Here is a 27,492-nt window from a genome sequence, read left to right on the forward strand (position 1 = left end):
GTAGGTGGGTGGGTGAGCACCCTCATAGAGGCAGGGGGAGGGGGATGGGACAGGGAGTTTCGGGGGCGGGGGGAGACCTGGAAAGGGGAGAACATTTGAAATGGAAATAAAGAAAATATCCAGAAAAAAGGAAAAAAAAAAAAAAAGACTAGCCCTTCACCCTGTGAATTCAAACATTCATGCTAAGCATGACCTGGTCAATTTTTTTTTGAATCAAATGCTTTGGGATTAATTTTCTTCTCCTCTCTTGAACAAAACTGTACATTACTAGTTCCAGGGCATCTAACGGAAGTAATCAAGTCAGGTTAAAAACCATTCCCACCTACAGTAATGCAAAAGAGCTCACAAATGCATCATGCAACTGATTAAGAAAGTATACCAAAGACTTCTTTGTAGCTGATTGCTCTTTATTTATAGACAGACAACAATACTGTCAAACAACTTTTGCTCTTGGTCAATTAGTATTTCAAAATAACGAAGAATGTTTAACATAGAGGTCTTGATACCAGGCGAATAATTCTCTTTCTTCACTTTCCAGGTCGGTGTCTATCAGTTCTTCAACTTTCAAAATTTCAAAAGATGGAGTGTAGAAGATGACCTTCTTCTTTATTTGTGTTCTGCTTGCTGGTGGTTCCTAGATGGAGTTACAAATGTAGAGCGTCTCATACTTGGCTTTTACTACTTTGTATTTTTATTTTCTATTTTTACTTAGCTTCACCCTCCAAAAATTTATAGCAGAATTAAGAATATTTTTAATATATTTATCTACTGTGTGATTTATCTTCTCTCTCTGTCTCTTTGTCTGTCTCTCTGTCTCTCTGTCTCTCTGTCTCTCTGTCTCTCTGTCTCTCTCTCTCTGTCTCTGTCTGTCTGTCTGTCTGTCTGTCTGTCTGTCTCTCTCTCTCTCTCTCTGTGTGTGTGTGTGTGTGAAAATATGTAAGTACCATGGCAGAAGTGTGATGGTCAGAAACAAACTTTTTGGGAGTTGGTTCTCTATGTCTACAGTGTCTGGGATCAAACTCAGGTCATAAGGTTTGTCAACAAGTGCCTGTTCTTGCTGAGAATCTCCGCAGCCCAGCAGAATATTTTAAAATTACAAAGTAGTGTATCAAAACATGTTCATTATAAATATCCCTAAAATGTGGAAGTACAGAGACAGATTTTACATAGCATAACTTTCTGTGGTTAACTAGAAGTTCATAGCTCTAGCTACTCGGGATGCTGAAGCAAGACTATCACTTGAGCCTAGGAGAAGCCACCTTGAGTAACCCAGTAAAGACCTCGTCTCAAGTAGGAATATAGCTGAGTGAGGTTCTGCTTTAGTTTTGAGTGCACACACACCAGCTGGCTATCATTCTGAGAAAAGGATTAGCAGAGGTGTGGTGGGTTGAACATGTGGAACAAGCCGCCCCGCCCCTGCCAGATGTGCTGATGTGGAAGCCTAACAGCAGTTTCTTAATAGAGTATCTACCCATACTGTGTAAGAATTCTATTCTTTAAAAAAGTTTTAACCTTCATTTTAATTTTATGTTTATGGCTGTTTGGTCTGCATGTATGTCTGTGCACCATGTGCATGCAGTGACCTTAGTGGCCAGAATAGGATGTCAGATCCCCTGGGACTGGAGTCAAAGCTAGCTGGGAGCCACAGTGTGGGTACAGGAATTGACTCAGAGTCCTTGAGAAGAGGCCAGCGGTCCTGAACACTCAGCCATTTCTTCAGGCCACCTTCTTCTCCCCCACCCCCTTTTGACACAAGGTTTTGCTATGCAACTCAGGTTGACTTTGAGCTTAATAATATAATCCAGCTTGCCTGGAACTTATGATCTTCTTGCGTCTGCCTTCTTAATACTAGAAAGTGTGTGCTACCATCCTGGATGCTTAAGAACCCAAAATGTAGCTGGGTGTGGTGGTGGCACACATTTTTAATCCCAGCACTCAGGAGGTAGAGGCAGGTGGATCTCTGTGAATTCAAAGCCAGACTGAGGGATATATAGTGAAACCCTGTGTAAAAACATAATTAACAACAACAACAATAATGATGATGATGATGATGATGATGATGATGATAATAAAAAGATGGATGTTAGTAGACTGAAATTAGCTTCATACTATTTAGATATAGTATGCCAAAAGTGTTTCACCTTTGAACTTGTATTTCCTTGTGCAAAAGAAAAAAAACCCTTCTAGGCAGTTTTGAAAACTGTCGATAATAACGAAGGAAAATTCACTGCTTGTCAAACTTGTAGTTACCTGGGAGGAAGCCTTCTCTTCTTTACTTTCCTTATAGGCTTTTTTCATTTTTTCAACCCTCTTTTGTGCCTTCTTGGATCGACGCCCCAGATGCTTCATTTCCCTTTTCTGTTCCCAGGGCTGGTAAAAGGGACGGATTGTTGTAATGGTTGGATACCTACAAGACATTTGTGTTGGAGACAGAAAAGAACCCCACAAAATAAGATTTAAACATGAGGCAAATTGTAAACTGTAATGAATTGTCTAGCACACATAGTATGTAGAGCAGCACTGAATGCCAGTTTTTACTGACATGTTCCAGCCTTCCTGGACAACACTGTGGAGTGGCCGCTTGAAAATTTTTTTTGAGACAGGATCTCACTATGTTGCCTAGGCTGGCCTCAACCTCACAGAGGCAAGCCTCCAGCATGATTTTGTTTTTTTGTTATCTTATTTGTTTACATTTCAAATGTTATCTCCTTTCCCGGTTTCCCCTCTGTAAACCCCCTATCCCAACACCCCTGCTTCTATGAGGGTGCTCCCCCACCCACCTACCCACTCCCACCTCACCACCCTAGCATTCCTCTACAGTAGGGCATCAAGCCTTCACAGGACCAAGGGCCTTTCCTCCCATTGATGCCAGATAAGGGCCCTCCAGCTCCTTCAGTCCTTCCCCTAACTCCTCCATTGGGGTCCTTGTGCTCAGTCCGATGGATGGCTGCGAGCATCTACATCTGTATTGGTCAGGCACTGGCAGAGCCTCTCAGGGGACAGCTATATCAGGCTCCTGTCAGCAAACGTTTCTTGAAATCTGCAATAGTGTCTGGATTTGGTGTCCAGCATATTTTTTAACACCATAACTAACACCTGAATTTACATTTCATAACAGTTGAGAAAGCAAGCTTCTTTAAAAATCTTTTTTCAACTTTTTGAGAAAAGGTCTCTACATAACCCTGTATGTCCTAGAACCTAACTGTGCAGATCAGGCTGGCCTTGGACTCACAGGAATCTGCCTGTCTCTGAGTCCTGAGTCCTGGGATTCAAGACTTGTGCCACCACTGCCTGGCTCACCTTCCTGGCTTTTTACATGGGTTCTGGGGACCTGAACTCTAATTCTCATGCTTCTGGAATCATCACTTTGTCCACTGAGCCCTCTCTTTAGTCTAGTGAAAGCTATGTTATTAAATCAGTGTTAGGATCTGATATAGCTCGTATCATGCATGCCGTAGTCCCCTCGGCTTTACTATCACAGGACAGATCAGTCCAATATCTAACTGCCAGCATCTGTATCATTCATCCATCCTTAGAACTCTCTTTCAGAACAAGATTCCATGTGCAGAGAAGGTTAAAAGCATCTGAGAATACTACCCCTGATCACCAACACTTAGCCAGTGGCTGCTGGGTATTAGTGTATCCAGTGGGATAACTCTTGAGTTGCATGCTCTACACTGGCTCTAAAATTCTCAGGGAGGACAAAGCTCCAGGTAGCTCCAGTGGTAACTGGCTTGCTAATACACAGTCTGGGTTGCCTACCTTTCTATTTCACTGCCCTACACCTCAGTGGGTCCTGGAATCACCTCCCAAATAAAGCGCTCCAACTCAATTCCTGGTTTCCTTCTGGGAGATCCCAGACTAGGGACTTAACTAAACATGGTATTATGAAAATACTTTCCTTCTTCAGTTGATTTAAAAATTAGTTAGCTGGTTGGGTCCTAAATAACTCATTCTTGGATAACCAGTAGCATGAATCCAAATAGCAGGCAACTTAAGGTTATATACGGAAGTGAGGAAAATGATATCACTTATTTGACCTTGGTGGTAATAGGGTTAAGTTCTATACTCAATGCTCATATGTATGAATTAGAGAAAATCTATTTCATGATGACAGGCTGTGTCTTGGACCAGAATCTGTTTGGGAAGTGAATATCTTGACTGTAAAATAAAGGAGTTAAGCCGGGTGTGGTGGCGCACGCCTTTAATCCCAGCACTCGGGAGGCAGAGGCAGGCGGATTTCTGAGTTCGAGGCCAGCCTGGTCTACAAAGTGAGTTCCAGGGCAGCCAGAGCTATACAGAGAAACCCTGTCTCAAAAAACTAACTAACTAACTAACTAACTAACTAACTAACTAACTAACTAAAGGAGTTAAATTATGTTGCTGAGTCAGCACCTTTCATCCCCACTCCTGAGACTTGTCAGTATGTTTGCCAGTGTCTTCTTTGCCGCCTAAAGGAATATTTCTCACTGCAAGCATATGTGTGGAAATATATTACCAACAAGTCCACCACTTTCTTTTTCTTAAGAAAGCCAGCTTCATTTGTAGATAAGATGTGCTGGGTGAGTCTTAGTAATGGAATGTAAAAGGAGTCTAATTGGAACAATCACATTCTGTTCCTGTCATTTCAGATCCTAACACGACATGGCTTTTCAAAATACAAATTGGTTTGCTTGCTACTGGTAAAGAAGAAAAGAGTGCCACCATAATTTATATGCAATTGATTCTAAGCAACAGGGACCAGGCAAGTGAGTGCATGATTAACGGCTTTTAATGGGAAGGAGAAAGCCTTCAGCCCTGCACTGACTGGGAGGAAAGAGAAACCCTTTTGGCTGTATTTATGAAAACAAAAATATTAACAGTTACACGAAGACCCCTCTCCCCAGAGAGGCACACTCTGCTGTGTCCACCACTTTCTGAGTTCGGATGTCTCTTACTTCTTGCCAGGCTGCATTGCCTCTTGATAGGCGGCCATGCTGGCCTGAGGCTTCTCTTCTATCTTTGTGTCTACCACCTACTCGAGTTAAAGAGTGGCCAGCCGGTACCCTTTACTACTCTACTGTTTTTACAAGTGTCAGGGCAGCCTCTTGTCACCCTGTGGTGCCAGTCTGGTGGTACAAATGATCACCTCGGTACCTTTTTGTTAGTATTTTACTTACAAAGTGGCATATGTTTGGGACAATCTTCCCAAGTTTACGTTTTCCCATATGCCTTATGATCACCTTTAGTGGACTATGTATCAGAATGCTTTTAGGGTTGTAACCTCAAGAAAAATGGTCTTTTACCTAACTTTAGAAACAATATCTAGCTGGTGCAAACGCATCTCTTCTGTTCGTGGTTTCTGCAACAAATACTTCTTTTCTTTTTGTAAACGGTCTGAGATTACTCCAGACTCTGCGTAATCAACTATGTCATACATCATCATTGTCCTGGGAATGTTACTAAGATTTAGTCTTCGCCAGTAGTTATTCTTGCCACCAGAAGATGCAGGGGTCTCATCTGTAAGACTGCAGAACTATATGGAAAAAAATGCACAGTGATCAGTCATTGGTGTTCACCTCCAAACTCTATCAACAGCTCTCTCCCATGACTTTCATTCCAACCAGACCTTTCTGTTACCTGAGTTCATCTTAACTCCCTTACTCGAAGGCAGGACCCAGGCCAGCGCAGTTTCAGTTCACACAACACCACACTCACTAACTGTTTATCTAAGCATAAACACTGGCAATGCTATTTTACAAATGATGAGTTCTTCTCTGGTGCTAAGAGGAGAACTTCATCATATTTATTTGTAATTTTTTTTTGCAATCTTACTTTACTTTTTTTCCAATTTAAAATATCAAGTAAGCAATTTAAATACACCCACAGTTTGTATATCCAATTTAATGTTATAAATGTGTGTTGGAGAGGTACGGATAGGGAATGAGGTGCTACAGTGCTAGGCAGGAGGACTTTAGGGTCTACTACATACTCTCAAACTTCCATGTGCACTCGAATGCACACATACAAGCATGCACACTTACCCCATTCTGTGAGGCAGAATGTTGGTTGCCACCATCGTGTTGAGTAGTACCAGTCTCTCAACAAGAGACAAGACAATTCCAGTTCTCACAGTATAACTGCAAGCCTTTGACTAAAGCACAGACTCTGCAGCTAGATCTTCAATTCATAGTCTACTACATTAGTGACACGTGGGTAGTCATATTTAATGACAAGTCATGTCCTGTCTATAAAAATCTGTCGGTGCTTGGTCACTGTGAATCCCTTAATGAGTTCACATACAGACAGCAGATATGTAGTTGTGTGCCTTTGTCTCACAATGATGAACCCATGTGACATATTTTTAAAATGATACTCAAAAGAGGCGACCAGGGGCGGGAGAGATGGCTCAGCAGTTAAGAATACATTCTGCTCTTGCAGAACACCTGAGCTAGGTTCATCACACTTATGGCAGTTGGTTTACAACCACCCAGAACTCCAGGTCCAGGGGATCCAATGCCATCTTCTGGTCTCTGTGGACACCTTTGCACATGTGCATACAATCTTACCCCATGCACATGACTAAAATAAAAATAAGTCTTTTTTTTTTAAATACATCCTTGGCCAGCAAAAGTACCAAATGTGGAACCGCTGGAAGCGAAATCAGAACTCAATGTGAAGTGAGTTGTAGCGGAAACACTACCGGGCCATGAAAAGCTGCCACTGTTCAAGAGACTACAACTGTGTAGCTAGAGGGACATGGTGAAGGTGAACTTACTAACATAAGTGGCTGTGACAAGAAGAATGAAGTGACACTGGCAGAAAAGTCTTCACATTGTGAGAAGTCTAACATATTCCGCATCATATCAAACATGAAGACTGAAATGTCAGCAACTGATTCAAACTTAGGGGTGTGAGAGCTGTTGAAAATGCTGCAAGACAGTTGGTCTCTATTGCTACTTACAGGAGAACAGACGGCAAATATTCTTCCAAGTGCTCTTCTGGTAGTTGGTAACCTGAGGGTGGAACTCAGGGTCTTGTGCATTTTAGGATAGTGCTCTACCCTTCAACCTTTAAAGTTTGTTTTTTAGTTTGATATAGTCCTGCTAAGTTTCCTAGGTTGGCCTTGCAATTATTCTGTACCTCAGCAAGCTTTGAACTTGGATCCTTTGAACTGACCCCTCTCACCTTCCCAAACATCTAAGATTATATATAGGTCTGAGCTATCAAAGAGGTCTCATATCATTCTTGATTTTGCTTTTGTTCCCCGTGGATTTTCTTTGTTTTGACTCTGCTAGGTATTGAACACAAGTGTAGATCAAGCCACACTTGCGCATCTGCTGTACTCACAGCTTTGCTGAGATTCACATACAGATGCTTCCCCCACTAAAGTATCCAACGCGTTGGTTTTTAGTGGCTTCCCGGTTGACTAGTTTTTACAAAGAAATAAAACTTTCACTCTCAGTGTTTCTAAATATTTTAAATAATACTGTACTAAATGTTTTTCATTTCTATTATAAGCGAGCTTTTAATATTTGCCTTTATTTAGGCTTTGAGACTGGATCTTGCTGTGTAACTCAGGGCTGCTTAGAAGCTCACTGTGTAACCAAGGCTGGCCTCAAATTTGAAATCCTCTTTGCTTCAACTTTCTGAATGCTGAGTTTACATTAAATGCCAGCATATCCAGCTGTTTTTAATGTGCCAACCAATTTTCTCCACCGATTATTCAGTTTGCTTTGTATGTGGCTAGGGACATAGCTTAGGGGTTGAGTGCTTGCCTATCATGCCTGGGTTCAAGATCCAGTGTTGAAAAACTACCTCTGGTTGCAGGAGAAAGAAATAATAATAATAATAATAATAATAATAATACGGCACTATGTCATATGTCAAAGTGAGTTACCCAAATGAAGAGGCTACAGGCACATATATTATTATTACATTAGGAATCAGATTATTGACAACTTTCATTTCTTCATTGATTGCCTCTATGGATTGTTAGGAGAAAAACTGTAGTATTTCAGAAGCATTTACTATTATTATTTTTATTACTACTACTACTACTACTACTTGGGTATGGAGCATAAATTCCCCAGTTCAGTATTGCTCTGTCCAGCTATGCAAACCAGAAATTTCAGAATCATGCCAGACAGATTCCTTCAGCTTCTCTCCCTGTCACCCAGGCCCACTGTCCTTGCATTTGTAGACACATAGCCTTAAACTGAACAACCACCATTTCCCCTGGACTATCAAGAGCCTTTGAACAGAGCACTTAATGCTTTCTAATTCTTTCTTTCTCCTGAAACCAGAGGTAGTTTTTCACTTATTAGCTTAAAAAATACATTTTGTTCATTTAGAGAGAGACTGTGTGTGTGTGTGTGTGTGTGCTGTACCTTCGCAGGCCAGAAGAGGGCATTGGATCCTTTGAGGCTAGTGTTACAGGTGGTTGTGAACTGCTTGATTTAGGTGCTGAGATCTGAACTCGGATCATCTGGAACCACAGCAAACACTCTTGATCTTTGAGCCATCTCTCTAGACCCCCAAATGTTAAAATTTATGTTGTGTGTATTTTAATCACGATTTTTAAAAGTATGATTCTATTTCGTTGGAGGTCAGGAAAACTTTTTGTTTGAATTTTCAACATTTATATATAAACTCCTTACTTGCATGTAATCTTGCACTGTGACAACATCCATATGATCAGCTATTTTGAACTTCTGGAAAATATATTCATCTTGCATAATTTGTTGATAAAATTTCCTTTCCCCCATTATCTTATAAGCATCAGCCACTGCCTATAAAGAAAGTAGATTTAAAAAATAATATATTGTTAAGCATCGGCACATATTTTGTATATTTTCTGACAAATGTAGCAAAAATTGTTCCTGTCTTTTATTATCTTGCTATTAATAGAAAGGCTACATTACAAAAAGGAAATCATATAGCTGTTTTTGGGAATGTAGGGGAAGGAGTTAAGGTGTCACTCTGTACCCCAGATTGGCCAGAAACTTAGTAGTGAGCTAGTCCTAGCTCAGCTCTAAATGTTGGGGGCATGAGCCACCATGCTCAGCTGTATATGGATTTATTTTGAGACAGAGTCTCATGTAACCCAGGCTGGCCTTGAACTTGCTGTGAAGTTAAAGATGAGCTTAAATTTCTTGCCTTCTTGCTTCTACCTTTTAAGTGCTGGGATTATAAGCATGGACCTCTGTGTCTGGTTTATGCATGGATTTTTAAACCATTTGATACTTGTTCCCATAGCTATTGATGTGTAGTTTTAAAATATAACTACAGGTATAGTTGAGATTACCATAGCTTTTTTTTTTATTTTTTAAAATAAAAAGAACCTTCACATGACCGCTTGTAACCATCTGTTACTCCAGTTGCAGGGGAATCTGAAGCCCTCCTCTGATCTCTGTGGGCACTGCACACATGTGGTGCACATACACACATGCAGGCAATATATTAGTACAACACAATTTTTTTAATCTTAAAAATATTTTTACATTTGATCATGGGTATATATATGTGACTTTGTGCATGTGACCAAGGAGGCCAGAGGAGGGTGTCAAGTCTCCTGGAGTCGGTGTTCCAGTCAATCACAAGCTGCCTGATGTAGGTGCTGAGAACCGAACTAGAGTCCTTCCCACAACAGTGTGTGCTCTGAACTACTAAGCTTTCTCTCAAGCCTGGAGCATCTTTTAAAGATATTTTAAAAATGTATTTATTTCTATTTTATGTGCATTAGTGTTTTGGCTGCATATATGTCTGTGTGATGGTGTCAGGTCCCCTGGAACTGGAATTATAGATGGCTGTGAGCCACCATGTGGGTGCTGGGAATTGACCCTGGGTCTGTTGGAAGAGCAGTCAGTGCTCTCAATTGCTATTGAGATGGCTATCTCTCCAGCCCCAAGATTTTGGTTAATTTTTTTCTTTTTAAAAACAAAAAGAACACCATACACTCATTTGTGCTGTCAGTGAAAACTTACCTGGTGATTAAAGAGGGTGCCCTAGGAACCAGAAATAAAAGATCTCTGGAACCCACACTCTTTTCTGTTCATTAACCCATGGCTTCCAAATGGAAGTGTGTCCAGTCACTTACACTTTCCTTTCCTTTAGACTTCATTTTCAGTAGCCAAAGAAAAACAAATAACGGATTTCCCCTTCTTTCTAAACTGTCAACAGTTTACATTCAAAGAAAGTGTCTGTGAGACCAGTGAGAGAAAAATCACAGAAAACAGAGGCTTAAATTCTTTGTCTTGGCTCTCATCATACTGACTCCTCCCACATATATCTATCCTTCTGATAACAGCTGTGCTGAATTGCCTAACACCTATTTATAATCTGGACCTGTGCTTCAGGACACAAAGGGTCTGCTTATGTGGAGGGAGACTGGCAAAGCAGAAAATTCAAATCTCTTTCTATTTCAGATCAGTCCTTTCCCTGTGTACCTTAGAAGGTGCTATTTGCCAAAGTGCAGAAACCGTGTTAACACTGAGGAGGCCATAACAGATTCCCTGGGCAGGATCAAAACCCAGAGCCCCTGTTATCTTTTTTTTTTAAAAAAAACACAACACAATAGCTTGCTTTCACATATTTTCTTCTCTAATTTCCCTTTTTATTATCTAGAATAGTCCTTTTAAATTTTGACTTGAATTCCAAAGCTTTGGTGATGTCCATGGAAAATGAAATAGGAAGAAAATATTTTAGTGGTCATATTTTATTATTAATGCACCGAAGTGAACAGTTTAATGAAAATATTAGCTTTCCCAAGGGTGGATTCTTTTTACTTTTTATTTCACCAGTTTCTTTGCTCATTATGCACCTGAAGAAAAGATGACATTTGTAGTACCATGAAAGGCAGCCTGGTTCCTGGTTGAGCTAAGGCTGGAAACCCCAGTGACCCTGAGGAACAGCCTGGTTCCCAGACACTAAGCTCCTGACACAAGGCCGCAGTCCTCCATAGATCTGTGGCCATCAGTCATGTAAGGGCAACGCCCCAAGCCCCTCCACACGTAGAGGACTTGACCACAGGTCACATAGCCTCAAGACAGATCTCCATTTTTAATGAGGCACCTAAGTCTGAAGGGCTTAGCCAATAAACTCCCCTTCCCAGACACTCTTCCCTGCAAAAGGTATTTAACCTCAGGCCCATCCTGAGAAAAGAGGGTACAGTTTTACGCATCATCACCCTCCACTATGACAATAAGTGCCTTAAAACCATGGACTGTCTCTTTTCATCGGGATCCTCCGTGGGGAGCAATGGAACAGGTCTTTGCCTGAAGAGCCATTCTAATCTCCCACAGGAGGCCTCTCAGCACTCCCAGCCATGGCCTCTACCAAGCCAAGCCAGCCACCTGCCAAACAAACCAAGGACTCTATTCCTGCTAGACTCAGCCAGAGCTCTCCCCCTTTTCCCTTCTGCCCCGTCTAGATTCAGCCTGCAGCGGGGAGGGGGGCACTCCAATCTTCAGCCTGCGGTGCCTGGGTATCCAAGAGCCTGAGAACCAGATGGCCCCAGCCTCCCAGTAGGCCCCGAGGTCCTCCCAAGCCAGATCCGGCTGTCCTGGGACCTCAGACTCGCTCCCCCACCCCTGGAGCGGTGTCCCTGAGGCTTCCCAAAGCGCCCAACTCCAGTGTGGGGTAAGCGGCAGTCCAAACTCCCAAGTCATGCCTCCCTGAGTGGCGGGGCAGACAATGATGCATCTCTCTTTTATACTTTGTTACAATGTCCAGTGGGTTTTGAGCCAGCTCAGCCATACCTAAGGTAAAAACAAATCATTACACCCTGAAGAAGTATTAGACCATGTAGGTATTTCTGTGGGGATAATTCTATTTTACCTTAGCTCAGATTACCTAGAAAGGTATTTATTATCAGTTCCTTCCTTCCAATGCCCCACTCAGCCACTACTACCGATCTCTCCTACACTCAGTTTTCCTATTCATATATTGCCTCCGTTGTATTGGTTCTACTCTAGTCCTGTGGCCAAAGAAAACCACGCCTAGAAGCATAGGACAAACCCTCTGCTTGTTTTTGAGAGGCTCTATTAGTAACTTTCCTATTGCTATGAAATCATGACCAAAAGCAACTTATGGAAGAGTTTATTCTGGCTTACAGCTCCTGAAGGTGAGTCCATAATAGGAGGGCAGAGACAGCAGCAGGTGGCCAGAGCAAGAAGCTAAGAGACCATATCTCCAATAGCAACTGTGAATCATGGACCAAGTGTTCAAATATGCAAGCTTATTGGGAACATTTTCATTCAAACAAACATAGGGGTGTTTGGGGGAAAAATGAGTGCTGCCTAATAGTTCTTTGTCAGATATCTGCCTCACATAGTCCAGTTGCTCATTCTTGCTGGAAACTCCCACTTATGGAAGTAGCAAGAAGTGGTGCCTTTACACTTGGTTTGGAATTCACTTATTCTGTATCTGTATGTGCAGATACAGAATAAATTAAAAGTCCAATAACTGCTGGGATTGCTTCAGCCTTGAAAATGTACGCAGTATGGCAGAAATAGATGAGCATTCAACTCTCACTTACGTGTCTCCAAGTCCCTTCAAATTCACAGACAAAGTGGGAATACTATTTCTCATCATAGTGAAGAGGAAGGGCCATGTGCAGTGAGTGTTGTCCCTGACCTCAGGAGTGGTTAAGAACATGGACTTTGGCCTTAGTTCCTTTACTCTCTAGTTGTAAGGTTTTAAGCTAGTTACTTGGTTTTTTATTTTTTAATGTGTGATTTTATTTTTCCATTATTAGGCATTAGAGCATATCTAGACATGCTACTTCTACTCTCAATGATCCCCATCCTACTTCCCCATTAGTTTACTTTCTGCTTTCATATACAGAATAGTTTTACAGGAATTATGTGAAATAATGCACATCCAAGATTATAGTTGATTGAGTAGGGCCAGAGGGGCTGAAGAGATGGCTCAGTTGGTAAGGTGCTTGCTGCATACACGTGAGGACCTGTGTTCTGATCGTCAGTACCCACGTAGGAACTGGGCATTGTAGTAGCATACATCTGAAATCCCAGTTCTGTGAGACTGAGATGGACAGATCCCTGGATCTCACTGGCTAGCCTGATTAGGTAAATTGGTGAACTCCAGGTTCAGAGAGATCCTGTTTCAAAAATCAAGATACGGATGAATGAGAAATTCAACCCACAGCTTTTGTACTCCCCCATCACAAAGTGATTAAGTAGGACTGACAGCATAGCAAGGTGACAGAGTGCTTGCCTAGTGTGCAGGAAGCCCTGGATTTGATCCCCAGAACTTACTGTACAAATCAGATATGGTGGTGTACACCACAAGCCCAAGACCAGCTGCATAAAGAGTTTAAGGCTAGCCTAGTATATATGAGACTTGAGACAGAGAGGGGGAAAAACAAGAGGGGGGAGTGGGGAGACAGAGAGAGAAGAGAGGAGAGGGGGAGAGGAAGGGGAGAGGGAGAGACAGAATAATTAAACAACAAGGGTAGCTATTGTTTTTCTTATATGAATGAAGTTTAAAGGGATAGGAAGTTTTCAATATAAAATAACAATTGCTGGATGTTAACAGTTCAGGCTTGTCAGTTGGAACTACGGGATCCTTTTGTAGCCTGTAAGTGTAATAACTTATGTGAGATATGTCTCCTTTAAACATCATTATCATGCAGGCACATTAAAGTCAGACATGAAAAAAAAAAGTGTCAGTTACCCAGCGGTGCTCCAGGCCAGAGTAGGAGGCTTTATAGGGAAGCCCTTACAAATGATGTGGTGTCAGGGATCACCTGAGGAGTTGCTAAAAGGTAGATACAGGGCTAGGAGGTCTGAAGTAGGACCATGGCTTTTGTCTTTCTTTAAAAAAATACTTACTTATATTCTTGTGTGTACATGTGTGCACATGCATTGCAGGTGCCTGAGGAGGCCAGAGAGGACACAAGCTCCCCTGAAGCTGGAGTTACACGTGTTTGTGAGCCACCTGATAGGGTGCTGAGAACCAAACGTGTGTCCTCTACAAGAGTAGTACACACTTTTGACTGCTCAGCCATCTCTTCAGTCTCTAGGTTCTGAATTATTAAATGGTCCAGTGGATGCCAATGTGCAGGCTGCACACGCTTTGGGTAGCAAGACTTTAGTCAATTTTCCGGTGGACCAACAATAACAACAATTCTCTTGTAAAGTATCAATGCTGAGAAAAGATTGTCAAAGTGGGAAATGAAATGAGATCACTCACCGTCCCCCCCATCATTATTCTATTGCACTAAAACAACAGTACTCAACTTGTAGGTCATGATCCCTTTGGGGTTTGAATGACCATTTCACAGGTGTCACTTAAGACCACCAGAACATTACAGTCCATAAGAGTAGCAAAATGACACTTATGAAGTAGCAGTGGGAAATAATCTTATGGTTGGAGGTCACCACATGAGGAACTATATTAAAGGGTCACAGCATTAGGAAGGCTGAGAACCACTACTCTAGAACCATTTGACCTGCGTTGGCACCTTTGGAGGAAATATTGGTTATATATAGATGTGTTTCTCTTTTTTTCCTAGTGGATTCTACATCTGTCTTTATGCCACCATTATAATGCTTTAATTCCTGTAGCTTTAAAGTCTTGAAATTGGGTAATAAAAATTGTCTAACTTTCTGTTTTATCCTTTCCTTTCACTTGCTTTGGTTTTTGTTTTTGTGAATTCATGAGAGCTGGAAAATGATAAGGAATTGCAACAAGAAATGAAAATATGGAGGGGGATGATGGAGCAAATGAGCTAAATTCCTCCTTCTTTATACACAGAATTAGAGAAGCTGGAGAGCGGGCTCAGCAGTTATGAGCACTGGGCTGCTCCTCTAGGAGACCCGAGTTCAATTCCCATCACCCACCTGGTAACTCACGATGGTTGTCTGCAATTCCAGTTCCAGGGGATCCATGCCCTCTTCTGGCCTCCCCAGTTACCAGGAAGGCATGCACGTGGTGTACAGGTATGCGGGAACAACCATCCATTCCACACACATTAGAATATTTTCAAAGATAAGTAAAGTTAGACTAAGCATCTGAACAAACTAAAACTGACCTTCTTCTATAAAGAAACAATTGAGGGGCTGGAAAGTTGGCTCAGCAGTTAAGAGCGCTGACTTCTCTTACAGAGTGTTCTGTTCCCAGCATTCACACAATGACTCGCCCCCATTTCTAATTCCAGTTCCAGGGGACCTGACACCTTCCTCTGACTGACTCCAGCACCAGACACACTTGTGGCATACAGACATACATGCAGACAAAACCACCCATATGCATAATAAAATAATAGAAGCAGACTTAAGGCTAGGAATGCAGCTCAGTTGGTACAGCGCTTACCCAGTGTACATGAAGCCCTGAGTTTGATCCCCATAAACCACATGTGTCCGCACACCTGTAATCTTAACGCTTTGGGGGTGGAGGCAGGGCAATCAGAAGTTCAAGAAGGGTTAGGTGTAGTGGTGGATGCCTTTAGTCCCAGAGCTCTGGAGGGAGAGGCAGGCGTCTCTGGGAGTTCAAGGCCAGCCTAGTCTACTTTGTGAGATCCAGAACAGTCACGGCTGCACAGAGAGACCGTCCCAAACAAACAGACCAAAAGAAAAGAAACAAACAGAAAAAATAAGTAAACAGACCAGTTTGCCGAATAAACTTTTATTCAAAGATTAAAAACGTAAACTCAAAAGGAGAAAAATCCCACCACCATTTCAAGTTTTCTTTCAACTATAAATTTACATATTAGTCACATATGTTTTGAAAAGGAATGAAAGGGACAAGGGCAGTCCAAACTGTTCTCTTCAAGTTGAGTATGTTCTGTTCATTAAAAGAACATTGTAGTGTCCACTGAAAAAGGCTGAATGGTGTGATAACATCTTAATAAGAACAAAAGAATTATAAAATCTCATTCCACAGGGCGAATGAAGGCAACAGCAGGAACTGTTAGGGCTGGTTACTTCATGAGAGTGACAGCTGTGTCACATTAGAAAAGGCATAAGGTACATTTTCTTTTTTCTTTGGCATAGTTTATAGAACTTTATCAACACTGAAACATTTTTTAAACGTATTTAAAGTTCATTAAAGAAGAACATCTGTAAGTGCAAAAGAACTTTCTTCACTATGGCTTTTACCCACAAGAGCGACCTTCTGTGAAGATGTAGGTCGCAGAGATCATTCAGACTTTCCACCAGTGCAGGTATTCGACTGCCAAGCAGATAAAGGCCTGTTTTCTACTAAGGTGCGAGTAAGCAAGCACACGTACATGCCAACTAGAATTCTCAGACTTCATGTCATGTAAAACTCCTTACTGTTTCCCTCCCGTAAGCTCCGTTGGAGGCTAGTTTGTGTGATCTGAATAGTAAGCATCTACCTGATAGATAGTATCTTGCCTGTTCCCAGGCCTCACTGTGCAAAGGACCTGGTTCAACTGGCCCAGTCAGCTTTCTCTGCTCTCCTCCCCTCTACACAACCGGCTTCCACAAGTCCCCCTGAGGCAGTCTCTCTTTTCAAGTGGTCTTCTCTTTTACTCTCCTCAAAGGAGGGAGGAGGTTGCAATGTTACTTACGAGGGACCCAGGAAGACGGTCCCCCAGACCTCTTCAGGAAGAGCGAAATCTTACCAGGAGTTATTTTCTTCTTAGAAATATAGTACGAGGAAGTTTCCAAGATCTTGGAGCTCCAGCAGTCATTTTTCAGTCTAGTGAAGACCATTCGGAGGGGTTGCACTGGAACGTGGCTAGCCAGTGGATGATGGAACTCAGTGTAAGGCTGAGTGAAATTCAGGAGAGCTGTGTTGTGTGGAGGCTGCTGTTCAACATTGGCCCCTTCAGGTAATCCTGTTGGTTCAACACTGCTGGTACTACAACATGGCACAGGATGGGAAGCATCCAACATAGGCCTTTTGGTGCTCTTCTTGGGAGTTTGGTAGAAGCTTAGTCGAAATCTCTTTGTAGAATTTTGGATAACCTGGGTATGGACTTCACCGGTTACCTTGAAGCTGAGTTCAGCATCTTGAGCATCCTGGCTATCTGTATGTGCTGCAGAATACAGGTGGGAATGTTTGTCTTCATCAGTGTGCTGGTCTTCTGACTGCATGTTAAGCATGCAGTCCATTTCCTGCACTTGGAAGGTATCCTCTGGAACCGGATAGAAGCAATACTCTATGCTTTGGTCTGTTGGATTCTCACCGACAGCTGGGTCTTCATCACTGTGCCCAGATGCTGTTTTTGGCTCGCTAAGGACATCCCAGGTCTGACATTTTTCTTCCTCAAGAGGAAAGATAATATCAGTGTCTTCTGTAGAAGGTGCTGTATGGTACGGCTGGCCATCAGATTTCTCGTCTGCTTGCATACTATCCTGAGTATCGCTCAGGAATAATTTCCTGTTTATACAGATGAATGCTGGTCTGCTCGGGCGCCTCAGATAGTCACCAGAATGTGTCGTGTCCTTCCAACTCGGTGGCTTCTTCTCTGGGGGTTTCTTGGGAAATCTGAGCACGAGAGCCTTCTTCCTCTTCTCTAGTCTTTCTCTCTCTTCTCTCTCTGCTTCAGTCTCTGGCTCAGGACTCTGGGGATTCTGCGGCTTCTTCTTTGGGTCCCGGTTCTCCTTTTCCTTCTTTACTCCCAAGGGTAATGGTGCCTTGGCCCCATCCCAACACTTGATAGGACACTTTCTGCTTCTTACAGTGTGCCCAAAGGCCCCACAGTCTCTGCATTTCACCCTGGGATTCTCTTCTGGTGGGGGGCGTCTCTGAGCAGCTGGCTCTTTCTGGTTCTCTGCACTCTGACTTTCCATGTTTTTGTCAGACGAAGTGTCCATAAAAGGATCTATGTGTTGAATTGGGATTTCCTAAGATCCAGTTGTCTTCCTCTTGTTTGTTAGCAGGTTCTCAGAGACGTGGATGATGGAGACCCAGCAAGACAAGTGATGAAGCTTTCAGGATGCTGGAGAAAAGGGAAGTCACATTTTCTTTTTTATATTACTGGGCTATTTTCTCCCCCCTCTAACAGTTACTTCATAAATAAACAAAAAAAGAATGAAGTTATTTTGCAATGTTTTAATGAATTTTAATGTATAAATAGTGTTTTCTAGTGACTTCTTCCTTCTGAACTTCTTAAAGCCTAAGCACATTAGGGATGGTGGAACTAACCCAGGAGAATCTCAGTTCCTGGAAAAGCCTGACTATATAACTTTAGAATAGAAGCAATAGATGGTATCTTATAGAACCAACCTCAGCTTATTCTGAAAATGAATATGATAATGATATTAATTTATCCCTCAAGAGGAAGATGAAAATATACTTCTCAAGCCGAGCATGGCAGTACACACCTTTAATCCCAGCACTCAGGAGCCAGAAGCAGGCAGATCTCTGAGAGGCCAGCCTGGTCTAAAGAGCAAGTTACAGGACAGCTAGAGCTACACAGAGAAACCCTGTTTCAATAAACCAATATATACTTCACCATCGGATTCCAATTTTTATAATAGATAAATATTAATGTTTTTGAAACACCATACCATAATACATAATGAGAACCTGTAGTCCATTTGCTACATTTGTGGAGGGTTTTTTTCCCCTGATATTGCTTGAAAACAAAAAGCAAAGCAGCCCTGTCAGTTACTTTTCTAAGAGACTAAATGCTGCACTTGCCGAATCAAATCAGAAGTTGCCGGCCTGTGCAGTCTTCTCTCTAGAACACACTTGTGATTTCAGGTAGGCCATGCTTTTTGTGTAACATATCTCTCAAAGGTTTTTTTTCTTTTCTTTTGCATTGCTTGGGATTGAATGTATGGCATAATATATTCTAAGGAAATGTCCTACCACAAAGTTACACAAGCAGCCTAGAATAATATCTCTATTAATGGCTAAAATGACTATATCCACCTTTTAAACTCTCTTATACTCAGAGCAAGGGCCGAAGGATTAAAAGCTCTTTTGTAGACCTTTGCTGTTAAAAGTAGAGGCAGCAGTGTGACAAGCTCCCCAGGTGACTCATAGGCCAGACACAGTTCTGGCGAGAATTCCCGAACTGTTAAGATACTATGAGAACTCCCATCCAAAAGAACTATTTTGAAAGTTCTCTTCCTCCTCCCCAGCTCTTCTTTCTTTCAGAAAGGGCTCTACTATGTAGCATAGGCTGGCCTCAAGCAATGACGCTTCCTGCCAAAGTATGAGGATTGCAGAGTTGTGCCACCACACTCAACTTAAAAGTACCTTTTTCAGTACCAATATCCAGCACATATTTTCTAGGTCCACTATGGAATCAAAGGAAAAACAAAATTCCATTGAAACAAATGAAATTGCACCCAACATTCTGCAGAACTTAAAATTTTAACGCAAAGAAAACTGATAGATTTTGTGTGTGTGTGCGTATGTGCGTGTAGCTTTATATAAGTAATAAACTTCAAATTTATTTTAGTGGAGACACTTTGAAGCATGGTGCTTAGGAAACAGTTACCTGTTCGGTGGGCTGACTAATGGCAAAATAATGTTGCCTATATACTTGGCATGCAATTTAGGTATTACATAGATGTCAAGAAGCAATAATAATAGAAAACACACGTCATGAGGCATCACCTTACTTGACGGCTTTAGTAAATTTTTCCCGCTGAAATACGTAAAGCCACGGCTATCACTTTTTAGAAAAATTTTAAACACGATGCAAGGTGGAAATGTTTCACCACTGAATCTGAAATAAAGATAAAAAAAAGTTATGCAGTATCAACTGGGGTACCCCATTGCTTCTTCCTCGTGTACGCAATACAGTTGCACTTAATTCAACTGTATTACCTACATGCATTTTTCAAATACAGGGCATATAAAGAACATATAAAAATCTAGCAAAGAAATGGATCCAAAGGTGAAAGTCACAACTATGCTCATACTTATGAACAAGATGGGGGTGATACTTTATGGGAACTTAGCCTTTTTATATTACAAGTGTTGTAAAACACTTCCCTTTGAAATTTGTCCTGAGAAATAGTCAGGATTAAAAAATCATTCTATTATTTCTCCTGTGAAATAAATTAGCATAGCCATATTACCTGAATCTGACTTTACACTTCATGCTAGGATCTTTCAAAAGTGCAGCCTCTGTGGGGCTTACTTTCTTCAGTAGTTCATGTGCCACACAATATTCCTGCAATAAACGATGGCACTGTAAACTGCTCAGAGGTCACTGACTGATGATAAGAGTGGGAGCAGAGTGAACAGGACAGTGGTCTCAGGGGTCTGCACAGGAGTATTTCTACCCCCACTCCTCTAATTGTCATCATGCAGGATTGAGTCAGTTATTTTAACTCATGGTTCTCCAAATTTGAGTATCTATCCCTTTTGAGATCACATGCACTGTTTTTTCCCTATGACAATACTTTCCCACAGTCTATTGTCTTTATATATAAACTTTTCTGTGTCTCCAACTGAATTATAAGCACCATGAAGTTACAGACAATATCTTTATTCTTTATTATATCCCTAGTATTTAATACAGTACCTAAACAGACAAGAAACTTAGCAAGTGTTTAATGTTGAATGAATACAGGGATAATAATGGTATTAAGTGACTAGCTTTTAAACACATATTATTTATCATGTAGTATGGTGGTATCATATATACACACATATATGTATATGTATATATATATATATATATATATATACACTCATTTAATCATAATGACAACACAATTAGAATAGTATCACTCTCATTTTATAAATGAGGAAGAGCTAGGTCTCAAACTTAGATCTGTTTGACTAAAATTTCCATTCTTTTCCTTAAATGACCCTATTCAATTTTATGCCAGTGATAATTCCATAACATATACAATGATGGGATTTTAATAAGATTAAGCATTTTAATGTGAAGTATTAATTTGAAGCATCGAACAAAGATATAAAAAATAACTAATTAACTTCATTTGTTTACTAAGAGCCTAGAATTCTGAGGAAAGCAGTAACATGATAATTAAAACTGAGTTTTGTATGATAACACAAATAGGTCTGTGGGTAAGACAGTTTAAAAAGTAGATATATTGCTCGGACTTATTCAGGACTGCTAAAATTCCTCTAACGTGACTATTCTCATACCAGAGGGGTTTCTGTTTTATTTTGGTTTTGGTGGGGAAAGAGGATAGGCATCTGTTTATTGTTTGTATTCAAATAGGATTATATTCCTTGTACTGTTCTGACTTGCCCTTTTCACTAACAAGCTCTCTTGGTTGTCTTTCTATTGTGGAATATTGTTAATATTGCAAGATTTACGCATAAAGACAGAGACATTTACTTGTGTTTATGAATCAAGGCTACAATGGAATTGTACTCTAGAATGCACTCTTAGAAGGAAACTGCCGGGCTGGAGAGATGCTCAGTGGTTAAGAGCATGTCCACCTTTGGCAGAGGACCTTAGTTTGCTTCCCAGCATCCACATGGTGGCTCACAATTGCTTGTAACTTCAGTTCTAGGGGATCTTATATTCTCTTTTTCCTTCTGCAGGCTCTTGTACACATATGGTGCACATAAATTCACTCAGGCTCATACAAATACACATAGTAAATTAATAAACCCTTAAAATAAGTGAAACTACTGGGTAAAAGCAAAGTGCATTTTTAATTTCAAGGATTTTTTTTTTGTAGTATTGGCGATCAAACCCAGATCAAACACGTGTTGAATACACATTCTGCCACTGAGCTAAACCTCCAGTTCTTAATCTAGAGGGTTTTTTTTTTTTTGGTAGAAGATCACTATCTCCTATGTTCAAATAAGGACACAAATTCAAAAATGGAAATACAACAGTGCACTAATTTCAGAAAAATAGTTATTACTCATTCACATTAAAAATAAACCCAGAAGGCAGGGCTGGAGAGATGGCTCAGCAGTCCATCGTACTGACTGATCTTCCAGAGGACCCAGGTGGGATTCCTAGTGCCCACATTGCAACTGCCTCTCGCTCCAGTTCCAGGGGATCTAATTCCCTCTTCTGGTCTCCACAGGCATTGTATGCCATGGAGCAGAGATACACACGAAGGCAAAACATCCATACAAATAAAGTATATACAAATAAATATAAAAATAAAAAGACCAGAAATATTCATTTGAGATTACAAAAATAAGCAACTTTAGAACTTTATATAACATATAATATTATTATATCCAAGTCAGAGATAAAGAGGGTTATCTGTTTTATCTTTAATTAACTGGCCTTTTAACTAATTAAGGAGTAACTTCTGTCAGAGGAAAAAAAATACATACCGCTGCACAAACTGTGTGTTTTAGGAGTTTAAACAATGATTTGTCCACATAAATGTACCAGGCTCTCTGTATTTTTGCTGCTGAAGTCTCTCTATTACTTTTAAGAGGAAAAAGAGATTAGTTATTTATGAAGTAGTTTTTATTTTCCTGAAATCCTAGACAACTCTCGTTTTTTACATCCTCTCACACTTCCCCATTACTAAGATTGACCTAATGAGGAACACTCGCGTGGAGTAATTGGAACTGGTCCTTTGTGGTCTCTAATCAGAATGAGGATATGGAATAAGTAATATTTCCCTTGAGATGAAAACAAAAACACCTAAAAGTTTATCAAGATCCATAATTAATTGAAGCCTGGCTTGGTGGCACATTCTTATATAATCCCTGCACTTAAGCATGCAGAGGCAGGAGGATCAAGAGTTTAAGACCAGCTTGACTACACAGTGACTTTGGGCTGAGGGAATGTGGTCCTGGTCTGTGTAAGACACACACACACACACACACACACACACACACACACACACACACTCACCCACTTCATTCTCACTTATCTCCACTTCATCCCCCCCCTGTTCCTCACTCCTTCTCCGTCTCTCCCCTCTCCTGCCTTCTGCCTCTGAGACAGTGTCTCATGTAACCTCTGCTGGCTTTAAAGAGCTGAATATGCAGCTGAGGATGACCTTAAATGTCTGATCCTGCTGCTTCTAACTTCTTAGTGCTGGGACTCTACCATACCTGGTTTTATGTGGTGATGGGAATTGAACCAAAGATTTTGTACATATATATAACAACTCTACTAAGAATCTCCTTAGTCAGAGATCCTGGGATTTAATTCTTACTACTTAGGAGGAAGAGGGAAGACAGAAGGGAAAGGGAGGGAGAAAGAGAGAATGTGAATAAATAGAAGGTGTGAGAAGGAAATTCTACTTTCTAAAAACATTTATGGGGGTTGGGGGGTTGGAGAGATGGCTCAGAGGTTAAGAGCACTGATTACTCATCCAGAGGTCCGGAGTTCAATTCCCAGCAACTACATGGTGGCTCACAACCATCTGTAATGGGATCCAATGTCCTTTTTTGGTGTGTCTGAAGACAGCTACAGTGTACTCATATACATAAAATAAATAAATCTTCAAAAAATTATGGGGCTGATAAAATAGCTTTGTGGGTAAAGAATGAGAACCCGAGTTTGACAGCCTGAACCCATATAAAAAGATGTGTTCAAAAATATTCGTAATCCTAGCACTTGGGAAGTGGAGGCATGTGGATCCCTGAGGCTCCTAGGCAAGTCAGACAACCCGTTTAGTGAATTCCAGTCCAATGAAGAATCCTTCCTCGAAAAAATAAGGTGAGCAAGCTGGGAAATAGCTTAGTTGGCAAAAGCTTAGCATGCAAGCATGAGGACTTGAGTTTGATTTCTAGAGCTCACATAAAAATGCCTGGCATGGTGGCATGTACTTGCAATTCCAGTGCTAGGGAGGTAGAGGCGGAAGGATGCTTGGAGCTTGCTGGCCAGCCTAGCCTAACTGGCAAACTCTAGGCCAATGAGAGAGCTTGTTTGTCTCAAAGAAGTTGAATGGCATTCCTGAAGATGACATCCAAAGTTGTCACATGCATATATAACATACACACATTAAAAAATTAGAAAAGGCATTGTGGTGCATGCCTTTAGTCCCGGTACCTAAAACGGAGGCAAGCAAATCTCTGTCAGTTCCAGGCTGGCCAGGGACACAAAAAGAGACACTCTGTCTCAAAAACAAAACAAAAACAACAAACAAACAAACAATCAAACAACAACACCCCTCAAATCCCCCAAACTTCAGGAGTAAACCTTTTGAATTTTAGCTGATAGGGACTTATTATCTGGTTTACCTTTCTGTAAGTCACGTAACTTCTCAGTTGCTTTTAAAAACATATTTAAAAAATATTCTAATTATGTGTATGTGTGTGCCTGCATATGGGTATGTGTGTATGAGTGCGGGTTCCCGCAGAGGCCAGGAGTGCTGCATCCTGTGGAGCTGGAATCAGGAGGTTGTGAACCACCTAACACGGGTCCTGAAAACAGAACTGTGGTCCTTAGGAAGTAGCTCCTAATCACCAAGCCATTTCTCCAGCCCTTCTTTCTCACTTATAATGTGTAATAATAAAACTGCTTAAGAAGGTTGTAGTATTAGCAAGTAGATGTGTTAACATGCTTTAATAAGTTACAAAATTCTAAGGTCATAATATTCAACTCAAAGGTAATTAAAAAAATACCAAAATTTGGGAAAGCATGCTTATGGATCGACAGGAACTTAGCATAACTGTCTTCTGAGAGCAGCTGACCGAAACAGACAGAGGTCAGGGATTCTTGTGGGTGAGTTGGGTGAAGGTTTAAAGGCCCTGAAGGGGGATAGGAATTCCACAGGAAGACCAACAGAGTTAAGATGCCTGTACCCTCAGGCCTCTCAGAGACTGAGGGCTGCCTTGATCCAGCCTCAGTGGGAGAGAGTGAGCCTAACCCTGCAGAGACTTGATGCTCCAGGGTGGAGAGAAACCCTGGGTGGGGCCCACCCTCTCAGAGGAGAAGGGGAGGGGGAATGGGAGAAGGGGCTCTGGGATGGGGGGACCAGGAGGGGGAGGTAGCGTTTGGGAAGTAAATAAATAAGAAAAAAAGAAAAAACCCCTCAATTTTAATTTACACATTAAGAAAACAAACACACAAACAACACAAAAAAACCAAAACAAACAAATAAACAAAGAAGGTGGGTAAGTTCGTTATTTGTCTAGTTGTGGAATTACAACAGAAGGCAAAAGGATGGCTTCTTACGCTTTTCTTGCCTTTATCTTTGCAGCACGAGCAGAGAATGTCCTGCGGAGCTTTTCTGGGAGCTGACTATCTGATTTTGGACCACCAGAACCTGTTGTATTTGAGGACTTTTCCATTTTCCCTACAAAGAAATAATCTGAACACACATAACATTAAGCTTTTAAGGTTATAATCCTCACGTTCTTATATTTGGACTAGACTCAAATGTCCTATGATTGTTGTGTAAAGTTTTGAATCCCTTTAAGAAGAAAGCAGTGTGCTTTTAGTGTTGTGTCCAGTTTGTACCCTTTCCATACTGAAATACCACATGCTATGTCAGAAAGACTGGACCTCTCCATAACCTCCTAATCCGTCTCCCTTTTGCCCATCTTTCTCCTTCTAGTCACTGTAGCACTGAAGTTAACTTGTCTTTTTGGGACACAGGGTCCCACGTAGCTTAGGCTGGTCTCAAATTCAATCTGTAGCAGACAGTAGCTTGAAGCTAAACCTCCTGCCCCAACACCCCATGTACACTGGGATTACAGATGATCACCACCACACCTGGCTCTTGAAGTTAGCTTTTTGGAGCAATAATTCAGGATTGGTCATTTTCCTCACAAACTCCTTACTGGCAGGGGATATTTTTCTGAGTGGAGAATTTTACACATTTTCTAAAGATTTTTTTTTGGTCCATTTTTTACTGAACACTTGTGAGACTAATCAAATTGCTTAACCTCTCCGTGGTTCCGTCCCCCTTTGGTGTTTTGATCAGTACGTAAGAGATTACTGATTCTACCAAAAAGTTTTTACTCTTTTAAGTATTACATTCCCGTCTGGATGAAGCTCCCCAAATTCTTACTCATATCTTCAAAATACCTTTTAAAAGGAAATTTCAGTAACACGTGTCTTCTTTATGCATAAAATAAAAATTTAATAACGATTGTACTTTTGTAGTAATGAGCATAAGTGATATTTTTAGTTAGCTGCTGTGACTGTAAATGGTTTGAAAATACCTGCTTTCTATTGGCGACACTCGCAAGTACTGCTAATACTAAGGTTTGTTGCCTACACCGTACTTAAATGCTAAAGTTCAGTTAGAGTTTAGTGAAGGTGAAATTGTCATTTCCTTCTTTTCCTAGTTCACATACCCCCGCAACTCCTGGCATTAAGCAAGCGCTTTGGCTGTAACTTATCATCACCATGCTTCCCACTTCTAAGATGTTACCTTACTGATGCAGACAGAGCCTTCCGAGTCTATTCAGTATTTCTCCTCAGGGTCTGGAGATGGAGATGGCTCGGAACACACAATTCTGTTGAGAAGGGGGAAAAAAAAGCCGCTCGTAACATTTGGAAGTTGGTCCGGCAGTAGGCTGAGCTCTAGGGCTTTCTCCTCCCTGAAACTTTCGAACACCGCAAAGTCCCGCTTTAAAAAAAAAAAAAAAAACCAAAAAACTTTGACCACAAATCACTGAACTAAAGCTCCGATACTACATACTACGACAAACCTAACTTCTTACCGAAGCGCTCCAGCTTGTCCCAGACGCGCGGCGCGCCTTTTCCTTCTCTCTCTCTCTCTCTCTCTCTCTCTCTCTCTCTCTCTCTCTCTCTCTCTCTCTCTCTCTCTCTCTCTCTCTCCCTCAGCGAATAAAAACCCCCCTAATTTCCTTAAGGACAGGTGTGTCCCAATCAGTCTCTGGGTAAAAGGACAAGTGACCTTACACTGAAAAAATCTCCGCATCTCCAGGACGCCCGCCCACAGGGCTTCTTCCATTTTCTGTCGAATTAGGACAGAAACGAAATATGAAATACGCCGTCTTTATCGGACCCGCTAGTGTTCCCTGAGGCTAGCGCTGAGATTTCAAGAGGCAGCCTACCTGGAGTTGAATCCTAGCCTTAGATTTTTCACAGCCTTGGACGCTCGGCCGTGACAATTGTGCCCATAGACTTGGGTGGAAAAAATGAAATTATTAAACCAGCGACAACGCCAGTTTTTCTCGCAAATAGCCAAATACTGCCATTTTACGTCTACAAGTATTAAATGGGACCAATATTTGATTGTCAGATTTACACTTTAGTACTTTAAAAAGAAAAACACCGGTACCGGTCATTTTTTCACAAGTAAGCGACATGTTACATTTAGTTTAAACGTAAAACTTAAGGACCGTTCAGCGCAAGGTAAATTCTTTAAGGGAAAAACCTTTTATGAGGTAAATCGATGCCCCAAGGTCGGGTCGATCCGCTGCTTCTCCCTAAGAGACTGGTGCAGTTTACCCTCGTCCGTCGGGCGCCACCGCCTGGCTGCCTCAGCGTGCAGGATTCTCAACCCTCGCAGCCGGAGCCTGGCAGTGGAGGCGAAAGCCAGTCCCCGGCGCGGCAGGGAGCCAGAGAACCGCCTTCTTCTCACCACAGCGTGCGGCCGCCCACACGGACCTGCAGCCTTTTGCCGCCTAGCAACAGCCTGCAAGGAGGCAGGACTGTCTAGGAGGCGGGGTTTG

General features: G+C 41.5%; 1 protein-coding gene across 10 annotated transcripts; it reads right to left on the reverse strand.

Moving 5' to 3' along the window:
• Window positions 1–466: 466 nt before the first annotated feature.
• Fam90a1b (family with sequence similarity 90, member A1B) lies at window positions 467–27,473 on the reverse strand. Of its 10 annotated transcripts, NM_001362881.1 has the most exons (10): window positions 27,195–27,341; window positions 26,223–26,307; window positions 25,019–25,154; window positions 22,213–22,309; window positions 20,010–20,104; window positions 19,543–19,654; window positions 8,640–8,771; window positions 5,286–5,515; window positions 2,251–2,407; window positions 467–634 (listed from the first exon to the last, which is right to left on the reverse strand). In NM_001362881.1, the coding sequence occupies exons 3-10, from the start codon at window positions 25,132–25,134 to the stop codon at window positions 467–469; spliced, it is 1,107 nt and encodes a 368-aa protein (NP_001349810.1). In that variant the 5' UTR covers window positions 25,135–25,154; window positions 26,223–26,307; window positions 27,195–27,341. The 10 variants fall into 10 exon arrangements, with proteins under 10 accessions (NP_001349810.1, XP_030107330.1, XP_030107327.1 ...); XM_030251470.1 differs by lacking the exons at window positions 467–634; window positions 2,251–2,407; window positions 5,286–5,515; ... (1 more) ...; window positions 20,010–20,104; window positions 25,019–25,154 and adding an exon at window positions 15,612–17,911 and having other exon boundaries at window positions 27,269–27,473; XM_030251467.1 differs by lacking the exons at window positions 467–634; window positions 2,251–2,407; window positions 5,286–5,515; ... (1 more) ...; window positions 20,010–20,104; window positions 25,019–25,154 and adding an exon at window positions 15,612–17,911 and having other exon boundaries at window positions 26,223–26,420; window positions 27,269–27,473.
• Between the last annotated feature and the right edge of the window lie 19 nt (window positions 27,474–27,492).

Source organism: Mus musculus, chromosome X (assembly GCF_000001635.26).
Source record: "Mus musculus strain C57BL/6J chromosome X, GRCm38.p6 C57BL/6J".
NCBI classification, from domain to species: domain Eukaryota; kingdom Metazoa; phylum Chordata; class Mammalia; order Rodentia; family Muridae; genus Mus; species Mus musculus.

Coding starts and splice junctions, on each gene's coding strand:
- Fam90a1b (XM_030251470.1), bottom strand. CDS start 17,786: ATGGACACTTCGTCTGACAAAAACATGGAAAGTCAGAGTGCAGAGAAC.